Source organism: Monodelphis domestica, chromosome 5 (assembly GCF_027887165.1).
Source record: "Monodelphis domestica isolate mMonDom1 chromosome 5, mMonDom1.pri, whole genome shotgun sequence".
In the NCBI taxonomy this organism is placed as follows: Eukaryota; Metazoa; Chordata; class Mammalia; order Didelphimorphia; family Didelphidae; genus Monodelphis; species Monodelphis domestica.
Genome location: NC_077231.1, coordinates 125328837 through 125347848, shown reverse-complemented (window position 1 = coordinate 125347848; position 19012 = coordinate 125328837). Strand labels below are relative to the sequence as shown.

At 37.9% G+C, this 19012-nt stretch overlaps 1 protein-coding gene across 4 annotated transcripts in view; it reads left to right on the top strand.

Annotated features, from left to right (window-relative positions):
* LOC103103854 (uncharacterized) overlaps window positions 1–19012 on the top strand; it is a 115631-nt gene that overhangs the window by 68443 nt on the left and 28176 nt on the right. For 3 of the 4 annotated variants that reach the window (XM_056799286.1, XM_056799285.1, XM_056799288.1), the window contains 4 exons: window positions 10593–10878; window positions 11267–11547; window positions 13738–14023; window positions 16542–16813. In XM_056799286.1, coding sequence (XP_056655264.1) covers window positions 10593–10878; window positions 11267–11547; window positions 13738–14023; window positions 16542–16813 — 1125 coding nt within the window. The remainder of the gene's footprint in view (window positions 1–10592; window positions 10879–11266; window positions 11548–13737; window positions 14024–16541; window positions 16814–19012) is intronic. The other variant, XM_056799287.1, reaches the window with a different exon arrangement.

The following is a 19012-nucleotide window of genomic DNA, read 5'->3' as shown; positions in this document are numbered from 1 at the left end:
TCCCAAGGGCATGCTGATAAATGTTAAACAAATGGCTCTCCAAAAAAAGTACATGCCACACTTTTAACATTTTTAACATTTTCTCTATAATTTTCATAAATCTAGAAATTGACAAATAAAACTCTGGTTACATAGCATTTGCTGATTTCCATGGGGCAAATGCTCTTGTTGGCAATTGGTTCTAGAAAGCTGGTGCGAGCTGGCTCCAGAACAACCCTAAAACACAAAACTAACAATCAAAAATAAATATTGTAGGTCCCATTTTGTCAATGTAACGTATGCCTTGGTGGAGTGGAATAGTAACAATCTTCCAATACCTTTGTGTACCAAAATTTGAATTCTCTCATATGGACTTCTCCAATGACATGTGAAATGTCAGCATTCTACACTATTTCTCACAAACACACTCACACAAAGCATGTTGCATTTGTAAAGCTAATTTCTTGAACACAAAGTTAAAAATCACACATTCATCCCTATTAAATATCATGTATTCAACTCATCCCAAAATTCAACTAGCCAATACTCTTGTCAAAATCATTTTGAATTCTGACTGTAATCCATTGTGCAAACTCCAAGTTTAATGTTTTTTTGCTAATGTGACAAGCATTTTAGAGCTGTCTTTATCTAAGACATTGACCCAAAATATTAAATAACACAGAGCTGAACACAGATCCTTAGGGAACTCCTCTGGAAAACTCCTTCGAAGTTACCTATAACTATCAATAACTATTTTGGGGTCCAGCCATTGAACCAAGTCTGAACCCACTAATTTTACTCTAATTGAGCCCACATCTCTCTATCTGTCTACAAAAACATCAGGAGAAATGTGGCCTAGTGCTTTGCTCTAGGAAATGTATATTTATACAATGGAATGGGTTAAGCCTGATTCAAGCCAATCCAGTTGTTCATACTTAGGATTGGAATGAAATGGGATACTTAAAGACTTTGTGAGATCTAATAAAAATGTTTTCTTAACAACCGTGTAGCAAAGATACAGTATTGATTCAGTTGGGCGTAACTTCCTCACCTCTGAGGTGCCACAATTGGTAGCCTGGTCAGAAGGTTGTGCCTTAGTTCCCTGGACCACATAAGTCTTGAAGATGATTTCATTTTTTTTTAAGTAGAGATCCTTTCTTGATCCAAAGTCAGCTTTCTATCTACTTACTATACTGTGCTGCCTCTGTGCAAAATATAGTAGAATTGTATGCAGCTAGCTAGGGTTCATACAATAAATATAATCAATGGTATATAATTGCAATATGTGACAATATGATATATATGAAGCTCAAGAATAGAAGTCCCATGGAATACATGACACATGGCACATGTAATAGAATTATATATTGTAACCAAATATATGTTATGTGCAGGAACATAGTGATGTGCATATATCAATAAAACATCTTATAAGTATTTATATATTTAAATGTATAAAGTATTTTGTATTTTTAAAAATGCTTAAAGTTACACATCATTATGCATACCAACAAAGTATACATAGCCATGATACATTCATAAAACCTCGTACTAATATTATACCAATAACACATGTCACAGAGTCATAGAAGCTAAAAATGGGAAGGGACCTCAGCAGCTATCTGAAAGAAATCCTCTTTATAACATACCTAGTAAGAAGTTGTCCAGTGTCTGCTTAAAGACCTCCAAACAGGGGGACCACGACATCTTGAAATAGCCTACGTTTACATGGCTTTATTTTTGTCATTTGTTATTGAGTCATTTCAATTGTGCCTGACTTTTTATGACCCCATTTTGGGGGTTCCTAGGCAAAACTAGCAGAATGGTTTGCCATTTCCTGCTCCAGATTATTTTACAGATGAAGAAACTGAGGAAAAGGATTAATTTAAGACCAGGCTCACATAGCTAGCTAGTGTCTGAAGCAACTATAAAAAAATAAGCCGATTTTAACACATTCTTCCTGATTTCAAGCCCAGTGTTCTATCCATGGCACCACCTATGCTTTGATTACTTAATTTTTCTTGACATCAAGCTTAAATGTGCATCTTTGAAATTTTGGGAATAAACAAAAGGAATCTGATCCATCCCAATCTACTCATCTCCTCTCTGTAATTTCTCTTCTCCAAGCTTAATTAATCCTCATATAACATGAACTCAGGAAAAGGCCCTTTACCATCCTAGCTGCTAACCTCTACGGCACCTATAGATCACCAAAGACCTGCTCACCTCTATTTTATCAAAGTCCTTTAAAGCAATAAAAAGGGGGGGACTATACGTGGCTTTAAGGTCTTTAATTTCTTCTCCATCACTTTCTAATTAAATAAATGCAAAATAGTTAAACAAAAGATAGTTTAGATGGGAGCCTATAAGCAGGTCTGAAATCAAGAGTCTTCATATAGAAGTTGGAGTCTTGAGATTTGTCTTAAAGGAAAATGGGCCCTATCTGAGGCAGAGATTAGGAGGGAGTGCATCCCAGGCATAGGTAACAGCTGGCACAAAGTCACAGAAATGAGAATGGAGTGTCCTATGTAAGGAACAGAAAGAAAGTCAGGCTGGTTGATGAATGAAGGAGGTAGAGCCATTGTCCATTGACAATGAAGCTGGAAAGATGAAAGCTAAATGGAGTTTCTATTTTATCCTAGAAATAAGCAGAAGCCAATGGAATTGGTTGAGGAAGGGAATGGCCTGATCAAAACGAACTTAATAAAAATTACTTTGGCAGCTGTGTCAGATGAATGAGAATAGTGAAAAGCTTCACTCAATGAGATCTTCTGGAGGACCAAAGTGGATAAGAGTTTGTGAGCTTTCTCCAATTGCCATTTTGATTCTACTTACCATATCAACAACTTCACATCCAGAGCCAACTTCCTTTTGCTTTTCTAACTTGTCTTACCAACTTCTCTGTTTAATCTTGCCTCATCAACTGCCATCTTTTTAGTCCTTTTCTTCTTTAAATTTCTGCTCCTCCTCTTCAAATCCTTCTCTTCCATTTCAATCCTTTGTATTAAAATTCTCCTTTTCTGTAGATTCTTCTTCCTCCCAAATCCTTCTGTTCCTTCTATTTGAGTCCTCTTCTTTCTTCAGATTGACTCCTTCTCCTTCTTCCTCACCTCCTAAAGGCCTCCCAAATGTCTCCTTCCCCAAATTTAATCTCTGGCTTTCTTCACAATTCCAAAGGTCTCCAGATTACCATTATAATTCCACATCCCTTGGCCTCAGATCAAGTCTTTCTCCTTCCTCTCTTCCACTATATCCCAGTCAGTCACTCAGGTAAACCCATCCATCCATATTGCAATTTGTTTTCTTTACTCAATATCTGCAAGCCTCACTTGAAAGGATACCACAAGTAGACTTAGTAGGCTCTACATAATTTAACAGTCTGTACTAGATTTAGTCTGAGGTCTCCTTCAAATATACTGTTGAACTACATTAATTTCAGAATATTTAGAGGGGAGCTAAGTGGTGCCATAGTACACACAGAGCATTGGGTCTGGAGTCAGGAAGACCTAAGTTCAAATGTGACCTCCAGTACTTACTAACTGTGGTACCCTGGGAAAATCACTTAACCTGTTTGCCTCAATTTCCTCATCTGTAAAAATGCGGATAATAATAGCACTTACCTCATATGGTTGTTATGGGGATCAAATTAAATAGTAATTGTAAAGCACTAAGCACAATAATTGGTATGTGCCTATATAAATGTTAGCTATTATTATTATTTTATCATCATTGTTATTTAGAATTTCAAGATATTCAAAACTACAAAGTTGGAAAAATCTGTAATTTAACTGGCACAAGGAACTCCTAGATAAGGAAATTCTTTCTATTAGTGCAAATTGGCAACTTTTCTGAAATGTAAGTCTTAGAGAGTTATATAGGATGCTTTAAATGACTCAACTAGAGTTAGCTAGACTCTGTGTGTGTGTGTGTGTGTGTGTGTGTGATCAGATGGGACTTGAACTCGTCTTGATTTTTAGGACTGTGAATTTCAAAAACTACTCAACCCTGTTCAAACCATTCTTTAGAGGATGGGATTTGGCTATTTCCTGATCAATAACAATAGAGATACTTGGAATGACAGAATCAGGTCTTGGAAACTACAATCTCCACCCTACTCAGGGTAACAAGATTTAGGAAGGGCTGCAGCAAAGCTCAAGATTTAACTATTTGAGAATATGACCTTCAACAGAAATGTGCAAAGGGGACAGACCTCTGGGCAGTCCTGGGTTAAGCTAGAGCCACCATTGGCACAGGGGAGACATAGGAGGTGAGGTAGAGGATAGCTGAGGAGTCTGGGGACTTCCTGTGTGGAGGAAAGGAGGTTGTTGGAGCCTGGTGCTTGAGGTGGAGGCCCTCAGACTGTTTCTCCATTTTGGTCACATGAGTGATAGGGACTGATCTCTTTTCTTTGCCTCGGCTATCTAAGGCCTTGGGCCTTTGGCCCAGCCTAAGCAGAAGGGGTTATTTAAGCCCTATTCCCTTCTCTCCCCTTTCTCTCTCTCTCTCTCTCTCTCTCTCTCTCTCTCTCTCTCTCTCTCTCTCTCTCTCTCTCTCTCTCTCTCTCTCTCTCTCTCTCTCTCTTTTTCTCTCTCTCTCTCTCTCTCTCTTTCTCTCTCTCTCTCTCTCTCTCATACCTTTCTTCCTCCTGTTAGTAATTAAAAACTCCATAAAAGGTTGACTGCTGACTTGAGTTTTCATTTAGGAATTACATAGCTGAATTCCTTGGCGACCTTAAATTAATACATATCAGTCTTTTAAAGTGATTTCCATATCACATTGTGGCTGACCACACAGGAGTCTAAAGAATTCTCTCAATAAACTTCTGAATTTTCTTGCCTTTTTATTCTACCTTCTCACCACTTAGTCCCTTTTAACAGCTAACTTGGCTTAAAGACACAGCTGCTAGAACAAGTGAGTATAAAAAACTTCTTCTCTCTTCTCTTTTCTCCTTATGTTAAATTGGAATCAGCAGTTTTTCTTTTTCTTCTCTTTAATCTTAAGGGGCAGCTGGGTGGTTCAGTGGATTGAGAGCCAGGCCTAGAGACAGAAGGTCCTAGGTTCAAGTCTGACCTCAGATACTTCCCAGCTATGTGACTCTGATAGTTAGATAGAAAACAGCTGTTTTAAATCTCAGCAACAGGACCCTAAAGTCCTGGCTGGGAGAGCTGTTTCTAAATATCCTTTCCCTTAAGGAACAACTTCCTAGATTAGAAGGAAAAAAAAAACCCTGTGGAAAGTTTTTGCTTTGCCCTGCTCCCCACGTGTTTTGTGAAGACTGTTAGAGAAATAATTACAAAATATATATATATATATATATATATATATATATATATATATATATATATATGAGTACTACATTCTTTGACATTTATATGGCAGTTGAAGAATTAGGGGCATTGAGGAATGCAGGATACCTCCAATTTTTTATATTAATATGTACTGTCATTTTTGTACTCCTCAATACTGTATTTAGAGATGCTAAAATGAAAAAAATTGAGGATAAAATGCAAGCCCAATTAGAAGATCTAAAATGTTTCTTACAGGATCAATTGGCAAACACCCACTCTACCAGAAACAGACCTGTTTCTGAACCTTTGAATGAGGAAATTTCCTTCCCTAAAATAGAGATGGAAAAAACCTTCCCTATAGCTCAGTTAACAGACTGCTTCTCTCGTATAATGCAAATCTTGACTGAATTTAATCCCCAAAACCCTTCCCCTGCAATCCCAGTTTCTCATGTTCCCTCTCCTACAGAAAACCAAATTCCAACGCAAAGGAGATCTCATCCTCCTAGAGAAACCTGTCCTTGTCAAACTGACCCACAGGTACAAAATTCAACTAGAGGCCTGTTTCCTCTAAGAGAAGTACCTGAAATAGGAAGGAATGGGGATGTGGTGACTTTAACACATAGGATACCCTCTACTCCCCAAGAAATAAATGAATTTACATGAAATATCCCCACATATGAACAAGATCCCTTTCTAGTAACAAAAAGATGGGAGACATATTTTTTTCAGTATAATCCGTCTTACAAGGACTTTGAGAACCTGATACAGGCTTTTTTTTAACTGAACATGAAAAAAATAAAATAATTCCTCATGTCAACAAAACCCGGGAGCTTAATGCAGCACATTGGCCATCTCAGGATCCCGAATGGGACTATAACAATCCTGAGGATTATCTACAACTATACCGTTGTAGAGAGGCCATCCTTATGGCAATGAGGGAATGTGCAGACAATACAGATAAGTGGATGGAACTGGAAAAAATTAAGCAAAAGGAAGAAGAATCACCCTCCAGATTTATGGATAGAATTATCGAGTTTGGGGACAGATACCTAGATTGGGACTTAACTAAAGAGAGTAGTTTAAGACAAGTTAGAAGAATCTTTGTCAATAACTCTTGCAAAGCAATTAAGAATTATTTTAGAACACAATGTCCAAGATGGTCAGAGATGGACCTTGAAGAATTGCGAAAAACAGCTATATATGTTTTAAAGGGAAACAAAGAAAAGGAAGAAGAAAATAATGATGACATGGAGGAAATGAAGAAAAAAATGAGATGTGTAATAGATAAGATAACTAAATTAGAAAGTGGGCATGATAATGAACCAACGACAATTGCCCGTCTCCAGAAATCTAATTATCAATCCATTACCTGCCACTTCTGTGGGAAGAAGAGCCACAATATGGTACAGTGTAGAGCTTTTCTCAAGATTATAGGAAGGAATATTCAGTTTAATAACAACTACAGACGTGATAATTATAGAAATAAATATAATTATGACAATGAAAACCACAACTTTAGGAATGATGACTATAGGAATGGATATTGGGGAAATGATAACTCAAATGAAATAACTCCACAACAAAATATAAAAAATGGTGCTCGTCCAAAAAAATACTCGAGGCACGAACGCCCCTCAGGAGGGTGCCGTTCAGGGGAGTACTTTTCAGGGGGGTGCCCAAGGAACTTCCCAAACACAATGAAGGTATGGGGGGGGGCTGGGGCACAGGAATCAGAGGATACAACCTTTGATTTTCCAGACCCTGATGTCCTACTACCCATTGTCCCTATCCACTACCCCCCCATACTAATGAATCCCATGTTACTTTAAAGGTGGGTAACACCTATTATGATTGTCTATTAGACACTGGAGCTTTCTGGTCTGTATTAAATAGAACACCTGATTTACAATGTTATTCTGTTGGCTCAGAGAATGTAATGGGAGTATCAGGAATAACCCAAAGAGTTAAAAGACTTCCTCCTAAAATGGTGTCTGTAGGACCCCTAGAGGTACAATATTCCTTCCTTTTGATGCCTGACTCCCCTTTAACTTTGCTCGGGAGGGACCTTCTATGCAAACTCAGAGCCACAATAACCTGCTCCCCAGATGGTTCCTTATCATTGGAAGTACCAGAGGAATCTTTAAATTTACTCCCTGTAATTCTCTCAGAGAGTCAGGAGAATAAAGAGCATCCTACCTTTGCAATACCTGAAGATATACCAGAGTCTCTTTGGGCCACATCTTCTTCCAATGTAGGCTTACTTAAGTCTGCTGTTCCTGTGCAGATAAAAACTAAATCTATCCCACCTCCTTCCATTCCTCAGTGTCCCCTCTCAAAAGAGGCAATTGAGGGAATTACCCCAGTAATTAACTCATTAATTGCACAGGGAATAATAATCCCTTGTAAATCTGAATACAACATGCCCATCCTGCCCGTTAAAAAACCAAAAAGAGGGCCCGATGGCAAACACCTCTATAGATTCATGCAGGATTTGAGGGCTGTGAACAATCATGTTATAAAAAGACACTCCTTAGTTTCCAATATCAATACTATTATTTCTTCTATTCCTAGCACAGCTACATACTTTACAGTAGTAGACTTGTGCTCAGCCTTCTTTTCGATACCCATACATGAGAACTCAAGGCATATCTTTGCTTTCATCTGGCAGAGCCATAAATACTGCTGGAGTCGTCTGCCACAAGGTTTCGTAGACAGCCCGAGCTTATTTGAGCAAATTTTGAGCCAAAATACAGATAATATAAAATTTAAAAACAGCAAATTAATCAAGTACGTAGATGACCTACTCTTGGCCTCAACAGATGCAGAAACATGTCAGGAAGATAGCAAGCACCTTCTTTTGGAATTGCACAAAAGAGGTCATAAGATCTCAAAGGATAAGGTTCAGTGGTGCCTCCCTAAAGTAAAATATTTGGGGTTCATCCTGTCTGCAGGTGCCCGCTTGATTTCTCCCAAACATATTGAGAATATTCAAAATTTAAATGCTCCTACCACTAAGAAACAGTTAAGAGCAATTTTGGGAGCAACAGGGTTTTGTAGACAATGAATTCCTTGCTATGGGGAAATTACTAAACCCCTTATAGCACTAACAAGGGATTCGGTCCCCAAACCCCTCAAATTACAACCAGAACACCTGTCAGTTCTATCAGATCTAACAAAGGCTATCCTGTCTGCCCCCTCTCTAGGCATCCCAGATTACAACAAGCCATTTACTTTGTATGTACATGAGCGAAGAGGGGTAGCTTCAGGTGCTTTAACTCAGACTTTGGGACCTTCTCAGCACTTAATTGCCTATTATTCTGCCCAACTGGACCCAGTAGCATCAGGAGCACCACCATGTCTTAGAGGAGTAGCTGCTACAGCCTTACTAGTGACAAAAATTGTTGATCTAGTATTAGGATGCCCATTGACAAGTATGTGCCCACATGAGGTAGAAGCATTGTTGTTAAGACATAGAACACAGGCATTTTCTGATCAGCGAATTACAAGGTATGAAATAACCTTGTTAAACAATGAAAATATTACCTTGAAGCACTGTTCAACTCTTAACCCTGCCACCTTGCTTCCAGACTTACCAACTTCAGGAGAACCATTACATAGTTGTGAAACACTAGTGTCCATGGCAGAAAAGCCTCGAGATGATCTCTTGGACACTCCCTTAAACAACTCAGATCTGGTCTTATTTACTGATGGTTCTTTTATGAGAGATGGCATATGCTACACTGGAGCTGCTGTAGTCACAGAATTTGCCACTGAGTGGTCAGCTTCACTGCCCTCTAATATTAGCGCTCAAGGGGCAGAACTCATAGCTCTGAAACATGTCTGTATAATTACCAAGGGAAAAAAGGCAACAATTTATATGGATTCTAGATATGCTTTTGGCATTTGTCACTCAGTCAGGATGCTATGGCTCCAGAGAGGATTTTTAACCTCAGCTGAACAATCCATAGCTAATGCAGAAATTATTAATGAAGCTCTTTCTGCTCTCAAACTGCCTGAAGCCCTAGCTGTAGTTCATTGCTCTGCCCATACAGGTGGCTCTGACCCTGTCTCTAGAGGAAATGACCAAGCAGATGCCGCTGCAAAACTAGCAGCCATAGAAGGACCTGGATTAATTTTAACATTAACAACCACTGATGATTTAAATTTATCACTTTCCTATAATGAAAAGGAAGTGGAAAAATGGAAACAAAAATTCAAAGCAAAACAGATTAATGGAGTATGGGTGTCTTCTGAAGGAAAACCCCTGCTCCCTAAAAGTTTCTATCACCAAATTTGGCAATATATGCATAAAAATGGTCACTTTGGTACCCAGGGCATCGTGGACTCTGTTAAGAGAGTATGGATAGCCCCCGGTATAACTACCATAGCCTCTAAAGTGTGTTCAGCCTGCTCTACCTGCCAAGCATATAACCAATATGCCTTTCGTGGAAAAGCTTTCGGTGTGCGTCCTCTGGCTTACACACCTTTTGAGCACCTACAGATAGATTTCATAACAATGCCAAAGGCCGGACATTGCAAATTTTGTCTAGTCATAGTAGATCAACTGACTAGATGGCCGGAAGCATTTCCTGTGATCAGAGCCACGGCAGTTTTTGTTTGCCTCAGCTATCTAAGGGCTTGGGCCTTTGGCCCAGCCTAAGCAGAGGGAGTATTTAAGCCCTATTCCCTTCTCTCCCCTTTCTCTCTCTCTCTCTCTCTCTCTCTCTCTCTCTCTCTCTCTCTCTCTCTCTCTCTCTCTCTCTCTCTCTCTAATACCTTTCTTCCTCCTGTTAGTAATTAAAAACTCCATAAAAGGTTGACTGCTGACTTGAGTTTTCATTTAGGAATTACATATCTGAATTCCTTGGTGACCTTAAATTAATATATATCAGTCTTTTAATGTGATTTCCATATCACAGGACTACACTCTTGCCACTAAATCATGTTGCTTTTGACATAGAGCTGAAAAGAATTTTAAAAGCTATAATTATCTCAAAGATCAAATCACTACCTATAAAATTAAAGATTCAGAGATCTAAAACAATCATCGCTTGGGTTTTTGTTTTGTTTTTACTATGCTATGGCTTTATTTACTGGCAAAAATAAGAATTCTGGGAGAATGGGGAAAGGAGGGTTGAACTTCCATCAAGTAATAATTTCAGAGAAAGAGATGAGAGTAACACAGTAACCAAGGTGATGGCTGATGTCTTCATTTTGTAAATCAACTATTTAGGAATTAAGACTTTCTATTTTTTGCATGGAAAATAATGAGAATTTCCACTTCTCACTTGGTGACTATTGCCATTACAAATCCCTTCATTTCAGTGACATTAATATCAATGGGAAAGACAGCTTCACAGTCCAGCATGTCCCATCACTCTGCATCTCCTGAAAAAGCATTGGATATGTCTTTCCAAAAAGACTTTGGCAAAAGTTCTTGTATTCAAACTCTCCAAGAATCCAATCCTTGGTGGATGGTAGATTTGGGTTCAATATCTTCTGTTGCCCTTGTGTCACTGACCAACAGAAATGATTGTTGCCAGGAACAAATCAATGGAGCTGAGATTCTTGTTGGAGATTCATCTTTTCAAGGTGGAAAATTCAATCCAAAGTAAGTGATTCACCCCAAATTATCTTTGTCTTGTTCTCCATTTTGGAATCCCTAAATCCTCTATCCAGAGGTGTGTGATATAAATCATCAACATTAGTCCCCTAGACTTACTACCAGGATCCCTAAAGTTAAATCTGTGCATAACATTTGTAAGTGAAGATTTGGTTCTATTTCCCTTGGTTTTCTGCCTATCCTAAGGTGAGCATGTTTTTGACTGAATAGTTCTATTCCTGTAAATCTAAGTCACTAAGGTGGTTTCCATGTGACAGGAATAATGACTGGAGAAAGCCCCTTACAAAGCCTTGACAATCTAGTCTACTCATATTTTTTTTTCTATTCATCAAAGTAAAATCCCAATAACTTCATAAATAATCTGCTTTCTACTCAGATGTGCTATAATTTCTTCAATGCCTCCAAGGAAGACTGTATTTTTCGACTGTGGGGTACTGAAGGGAAGATACGTGACTATCATTATTCCAGGGAGAAGAAAGACGCTAACTTTGTGTAAAGTGCAAATCTTAGGGTCAGATCCAAAAGCTTCTCTCTCTAGTCCTCTCCCTGGTTCCAGTGACAACCAAGGGTTCATTCCTATTCAAGGGACAAGATTTTCTATAAGTTCTACTTCCACAGAGATAATCTTTGGTTCTAATCCTTATCAGAATTATTTCGGTGAGTACAGTTCTTTGGGGAAGTGAATTCAATAATGATCTATAGATTCTTTTTGAACCAGTTATAAATATGGATAGCAAAATTCAGGACAAGTGTTTGAAACTTAAAATGTCTCCTAATTCTGCTCCTCCCCCTCTAAAACCATTTTCTCTTTGCTTGCATTCTCCTTGATTATTTTTCTTTTTCCCCCCACCTCATGGCCTACTTTGTCTTGTGTTCTTTCCCCAAATCTTTTCTTTATTTTAGTTTTCATTTTATCAATAACTCGCATTTTTACATTAGTTTCTGGAGGGAAAAAATCCTCTACTCAGAAAGTCTTTCCTTATAACAAAAAACAAAGAAAAACAGTTTAGCAAAATTAATCAACATATTGAGCATGCTTTTCCTAACAGTTTATAGAACGTGCCATACCTAGAGTCCTCCTTCTCTCCAAAGAAAGGAAGGAGGTGTCTTGTTTCTCTTCTCTGGGTCCAACTTTGGACATTATACAGATATCCTTTCCACATTGTGACTTTCCCCATCATGGTTTCAATATATTGCAGGGGAGTATAAGAAATTAAATGAGAATTTTGGAGGAGTTTTGCAGAAGCCACAGATAAAATGCATAAAGAACATGTATAATAGTGTATAAGATCAACATAGTTTTATTTTTTAATATTAGAAATATAAACAATTTCTTGTTTAAAATTAAAATAAGTAAAAAGTTAAAATTTGCCAGGGGGCAGTTGGGTGGCTCTGTAGATGGAAAGCCAGCCCCAGGGATGAGAGGTCCTAGGTTCAAATCTGGCCTCAGACACTTCCCAGCTGTGTGACCCTGGACAAGTCACTTAACCTCCATTGCCCAGCCCTTACCACTCTTCTGCCTTAGAACCAATACACAGTATTGATTCTAAGGTGGAAGGTGAGGGTTTAAAAAAAAAAAGAAACAAACAAACAAACAAACAAAAAGAAATACTAAGCCTATCTTAATCTTTTAGAGTGCTTTAAATTGAAGGGAACTAAAAGTTTTTATTGACTTTTCTCTCAATTTCTAGTTCCCTCTCATGCAAAAATATAAGTTGAACTTACATGTATGTGGTTGTTTATATGTGGCTTCTCTCCCCAGGTGGAATATAAGCTCTTTGAGGGAAAAAATTGTTTTATTTTTGTCTTTGTATTGATAGCTGATAGCACTGGGCCTGGCTTTCCAGGCCTAGCCCAGTAGGAGCAAAATAAATATTTATTCATCAGTTGATTGGCCTACAACATGAATTTGCAAATTGATGCTGTTATTCCAATCACCGTGTCACCCTGTTCCATATTTTGCTTTTTTTTTAAGGGAAAATAAATTTATTTTATGTAATTTACAATTCATGATAAACTTAGTTTTAGGGAAAGGATATTAAAATAAAAACCATCCACACATTTTGTCATAAATATGTTCTATTTTTTTTAAACCCTTACCTTCCATCTTAGAATCAATACTGTGTGCTGGTTCCAAGGCAGAAGAGCAATAAGGGCTAGGCAATGGGGGGTTAAGTGACTTGCCCAAGGTCACACAGCTAGGAAGTGGCTGAGGCCAGATTTGAACCCAGCATCTCCCATCTCTAGGCCTGGCTGTCAATCCAATGAGCTACCAAATTGCTCCCCCTTTATTTTTAAATGTATTATTTTTTTCATAAATGTGTTCCGAAAACAATAAACAGCAATTTTCCGTCTAGCCAAACAAGAAGCTCCATATGAGGCTCCTGGTCAGGCTCCAACTCGGGCTTTGCTTGGATACAATTTTCCATGTGTTCTTTGTTGCTGTCAAGTTTACAAGTAGAGAGGAAAATAGTGGGAATTGTTGAGGAGAGGAGAGTAAGACAACTACTATCAAGACACATAAAGTCTGTGATGAAAGGGATGAAAGATGAAAGGGACACGTATTAGCCAATGCAATGGATGAAGGCCAGAAAGAGTTCTTTCATCTTGTAAAAAAAATGTGAATATTAATCATTCTAAGGCAAAGTACACATTTTTAGAACAGTATTGGTTGATTGATTTGTGATGGATGATGGATTTAAATTGGGCAGAAACTGTAAAAATTATCAGTCACCAATTGAGATGTTGCCCGAGATTAGTTTGTAAGTGACTTATTTAAGACCTGCTCCCCTCACCAATTCATTTGGCAGCTGACTCACTCTAACATCGCGTATCTTTTCATTTTAGTTCAAATATCGTTAAGGAGAAAACGAGTCTCCCAATCCAGCATCTTTGATCCCTCCGGGTCTCCTGAAAGAGCTGTGGATGGCTCTTTAGAAAGTGACTTTTGGAGAGGCTCTTGCATCCAAACACACCAAGAAACGGGTCCCTGGTGGATGATAGATTTGGAGTCAACACAACCTGTGGCCACTGTGGCAATCACCAACCGAAGAGATTGTTGCCATGAGCAGATCAATGGAGCTGAAATTCTGGTTGGAGACTCATTTGATAAAGGTGGCAAGTCAAATCCCAGGTATGAATCCAAGCTATGAACTCTGAAAGGGGATGAGAAGGGAAAGGTTCAATTACTTACTACTTTGCACTTCCTTTGAGCTTGAGGTTTTAATTACATGCAAAAATTGGAAAGAACAAGAATCTGTTCAAATTACCCATACAATCCTTTTCCGTTTTCGGGCTATCTCAAGACCAAGTATATCCCTGTTTGAGTTCTCCATTGTTTCTTGAAGTAAATCATTGAAGTCGATTTTGTCATGGTAATCCCAAATTTTGCTCCTTTACTTCTTCCATGTCACGAATCACGTGTTCAAATCAACTTGAAATGGCAGTTGGTTAAGAGTTGGCTCCCTGATTATATTTGTCCCCCAATTTTTTTCTAAAACTCTCCAATAGAAGTTGTTTTACTCCTCTTTCCCACCTGCTTAACAAGAGCTCATATTGCCTCATCTGTGTCTTTGTTAGCTCATTCGTTCACCTGGCCGAGCGTCTATGGTATGCTTTACATGACACAGGAGACAGAAAAAGGTCAAAGAGAAGTCCTTGGTAGAGAAGCTCACCGTTTAGGTGCCCAGAGACTCCCTCTCCAGCAGGTGGTGTCCTTCAGCAATACAAACTGACAGCCTCGCTCGGCTGTGCTCATAAGTCACAGAAGCTACACTAACAGTCATCTGATTTGGGAGTTCCTAGAATTGCTTCCTCTATACCAGTATGCATTGAGCCAAGGGCATGAGCAATCAGGACCCACCAGCCCTACACATAAATACATACATCGGTTTTATGGCTGGACGTTCTAAACGTATCTTTAGAGCAATGAGGTAGTCTCAGAATTAGCACTAAACACCCCCAAAAAATTAAGGGGTGAGAAGGAAATCTTTCCAGCCTATTGCTAGCACCCACATTCCTCTGATCTTTGTTATAAGTAAGAGAAGGTTATAGCATGAGAGGATGGTCTACAGAGGACAGATGCAGAGGATGGAGGCAGGAGACAAACAAGGAAAGATCCCAAGTCCAGATGGACTCAGATCTCCCTCACTAACAACTAGGTGGTACAGTAGATGAAAGAGCTAAGCCTAGATACAGAAAAACTCGACGTCAGAATGTATAGCCTCAAATTTGCAACCTTGGGCAAATCACTTCCCCTTTGCCTTAGTTTCCCCAACTATAAAATGGGGGTGATAGCAGCACCCACCTTTCAGGATTGTTGTGAGGATCAAATAAAATAATCTTTGTAAAGCACTTAGCACAGTGCCTGACACATAGTGGCAATTATATAATTGGTTATTTCCTCCCTTCCTCCATCTCAGTCCCACAAGTTGTTCTTATGCTTATAAATTGGTTAAGCAAATTTTCAGCCAATTTTTGAAGAGAAGGATAAGCCCAGATTTCTGTGAAGGAAGAACACTGAGAACCTAGTATGAGCAAATACAAGAAGGAAGAAAGTAAGTTACCAAGAGGAATGTGGTAGAGATGAGAAGACTGGCTCGGTTTAGGGTAAGACTTGCTAGAAAAAAAGGCATTGAAGTTTCATGTTATATAAGCAAGAGACAAGGAGCAAGTGTCCAGTTGTTCAAGGCCCTTGAGCAATGAGCCCCTGTTTATTTATTTTCCAGCTTGGATCCCCTCCTGATTGCTTTACTGATAATATTCCTCTTCTTGATTTTTTGGTTTCTGTCTCCAAAATGCTCTCACTAAGTTAGACTAAGAATAGACTGAGGATGTGACCAGCAAAAAGCTTATTGTAACATTCCTGAACAAGGGAACATTTAATATAAACTACTTAAGGGGGTAAAAATCCTGGGACCTGTGTTCCAAATGAGCAGAAGGCTGAAGAACTTGGAAATAAACTTGACTGCAGCAGTGAAGAACTGGTAATAACTTGGTTAAAAAAAAAATCAGACCAGAGAAAAAGATCAGAACCAGAAGAAAGGGGATTATTTGTTGACTTATTAGGTCAGCTGAAATAAGAGCTGAGTAGAAGAGAAAAAGTCAAGTGAAAAGTCACTCTCCATTTCTATGTGCTTGGAACATAGGTAGAACTCCGATGCCTTTCTGAAACCTGGGAAGAAACTTCCATCATATCATTCTTTTTTTTTTCAAACCCTTACCTCCCTTCTTAGAATCAATACTATGTATTGGTTCCAAGGCAGAAGAGTGGTAAGGGCTTGGCAATGGGGGTGAAGTGACTTGCCCAGGGTCACACATCTAGGAAGTGTCAGATACCAGATTTGAACCCAGGACCTCCCATTTCTAGGCCTGGCTCTCAATCCATTGAGCCATCCAGCTGCACCCCCCTCCCCCATCATATCATTCTTAAATAATGCACCTTACTGATAACAAAGACAGGGAAATTGGGCTTTTTTTTTTTTAATTTCCAGGCCATTAAGACAAATCTCCCCCCCCCCACCTCCCCAGCAATATTGGCTTCAAGAATTGCTTTCAAATGGAATGGGGGGGGGGGAGTTTGAGTTCCTGTTTAGACTATTTTCATTCTCTACACAAGCAGCTCCACAAATAACAATCTGTTTTCTATGCAGATGTGCAAGAATTTTTGCCTTGGGTCCTGGAAAGACCGAATCTTTCAACTGTGGGTCTTTGAGGGGAAGATATGTGACTATCACCATTCCAGGAAGAGGAAAGTTATTAACCTTTTGTGAAGTGCAAATCCTTAGCGAAATGACACAGTCTCTACCTGGTTCTCATCCATCACATCATAATTTGCCACCCACTTCTAACAAAGATATATCAATGCCTTTTGTCAGTACTACCCCAACACCTGATGGCATCAAAAACTACATCAGACCTTGTGGTGAGTATATTTCCTTTTTTTTAACCCTCATCTTCTGTCTTGGTTCCAAGGCAGAAGAGAAGTAAAGGCTAGGTAACTGGGGTTAAATGACTTGCCCAGGATCACACAGCTAGGAAGTGTCTGAGGCCACATTTGAACCCAATACCTCCCATCTCCATGCCTGGCTCTCTATCCCTTGAGCTGCCTGGCTGCGCCAGTGAGTATATTTTCAATAAAATATTAATTAAATATCATTTGGAAAGATTTGCAAGTAAATTATTCAAAGTTCAAGGCAATGTTATTAATATCCAATGGAATGAAAAAGGATGCCCTATGAAGCTTCATTCCCTACTTGCTATTTATATGACTTAAATTTTCCCTCTTCTCTTCATCACCCTCTGCTTTTTTTTCTTCCCATATAATTCTTACCTTTTCCCATTATTTCCTTAGCTTCTACTATATTAAATATTATTCTCTAATTCTTCTTCATCCTCTTTTTAGTTTTTTATTCATTTCTCAATACACTGTATTGAGTTCATCATTGAAACTAAGTCAAGACAATGGCCTTGTTTCTCTGATATATTGTCCGATATATAGTCAAATCTATAAGAAAACAAATCATTCCCCATTTGATAAATGGTCAAAGGATATGAACAGGCAATTTTCAGATGAAGAAATCAAAACTTTATGTAGTCATAAGAAAAAATGATCCAAATAATTATTGATTAGAAAAGTGCAAATTAAAACAATTCTGAAGTCTTTTTCCACAACTGGATGAATATGAGGGGGAAAAGAAACTAAATCAGGGATTAAGGCCCTTGCCTCTAAATAGCCTACAATCTTGCCTAAGAAATCCCATAAAATCATCTGTTAAAGTTAGAAAGAATCCTTTGTGTTACTTGTCCCTTACATTCTCCATTCTCATCATTTAGGCTGGAGAAATTCAGTGGATTTAAGGTTCTGCTGATCTTGCTTTGAATCATTTCATGTAGATCTTTCCTCTATTTCACATTTATCTTTTCATAAAATTTCTCTTATTATAAAAATTCCACATTTATTTTTTCATAAAACTATAATATCCTATTGTTTAATAGGTTATGGTCTATTCAATGTGTCCAGTTATTGAGCATATATTATTTCTAATCTTTTTAAATAAAACCTCTCTAAATATTTTGTGTACAGAGAAATCTTTTTGTTTTTCTTTTCAAAAAAATTTTAAAGATAAAGCCATTGATAATGGAAATGGGTCAAAATATATTATTGATTTTTGTGACTTATATTGCCAAATTGCTCTACAAAATGTTTGCACTGGTCTATAGTCCTACCAACAGTGTATTAGTTTCTGTTTCCCCATAGCCCTGCCAATGTTGAATTTTACTGGTTTAGCATTTTTTCCATCCAAGTAATATTTTAAGATTATCTTGATTTACATCTCTCTTGTTAGGGAATTTTATCATCTTTTCATATCATAAAGAGCAGAATAGATCTCCTCCTTTGAAATACCCTGGTAATATCCTTTGACTATTACTCTACTGAGAAACATATATATATATATATATATATTTATTTATTTATTTATTTATAGGCACATACACATACATACATATGTGTATATGTATATATAAATACACATATACACATATACACACACACAAGGAACATATGTATATTCCTGTTCCTTGTAGCCTAGATGTGATGTCAAACTTTCTCCTGATATGTTAACTTGCAAACTACCTTTTTCAAATCTATTTCTTTCATTTTAGAAGTATTGCTTTTTATTGTACAAAATATTTCCCTCCTTGAATAATTAAACTCAATAATTTTGGCTTCAATTATTCCTTCTATTTATTTGGCTAAAATGGTTCTCTCAATGACACAGACAAATATATTGCTCATTTTTCTTTGAGCTTTTAAGTATTTTTAAAAAATATTTAGAAGTTTAATCCAATTTGGATCTGTTGTGATATTATGATTTGACACATAGATGCAAATCCTGTTCTCTTTATTCCATTCCATTTCATGCAGATCATAGATCATAGATTTAGAAGTGGAAGGAACCTTAGAAGTCATCAAGTTTAGATCCATCCTGTTTTAAATGAAGAAACTATGTCTCAGAGGGGTTATAACTTGTCCAGGTCACATATGGAATTAAAACCCAAGACTTCCTGATTCCATATCAAACACTAATGTATCCTTGCAGTATTGAAATAATATTCTCTT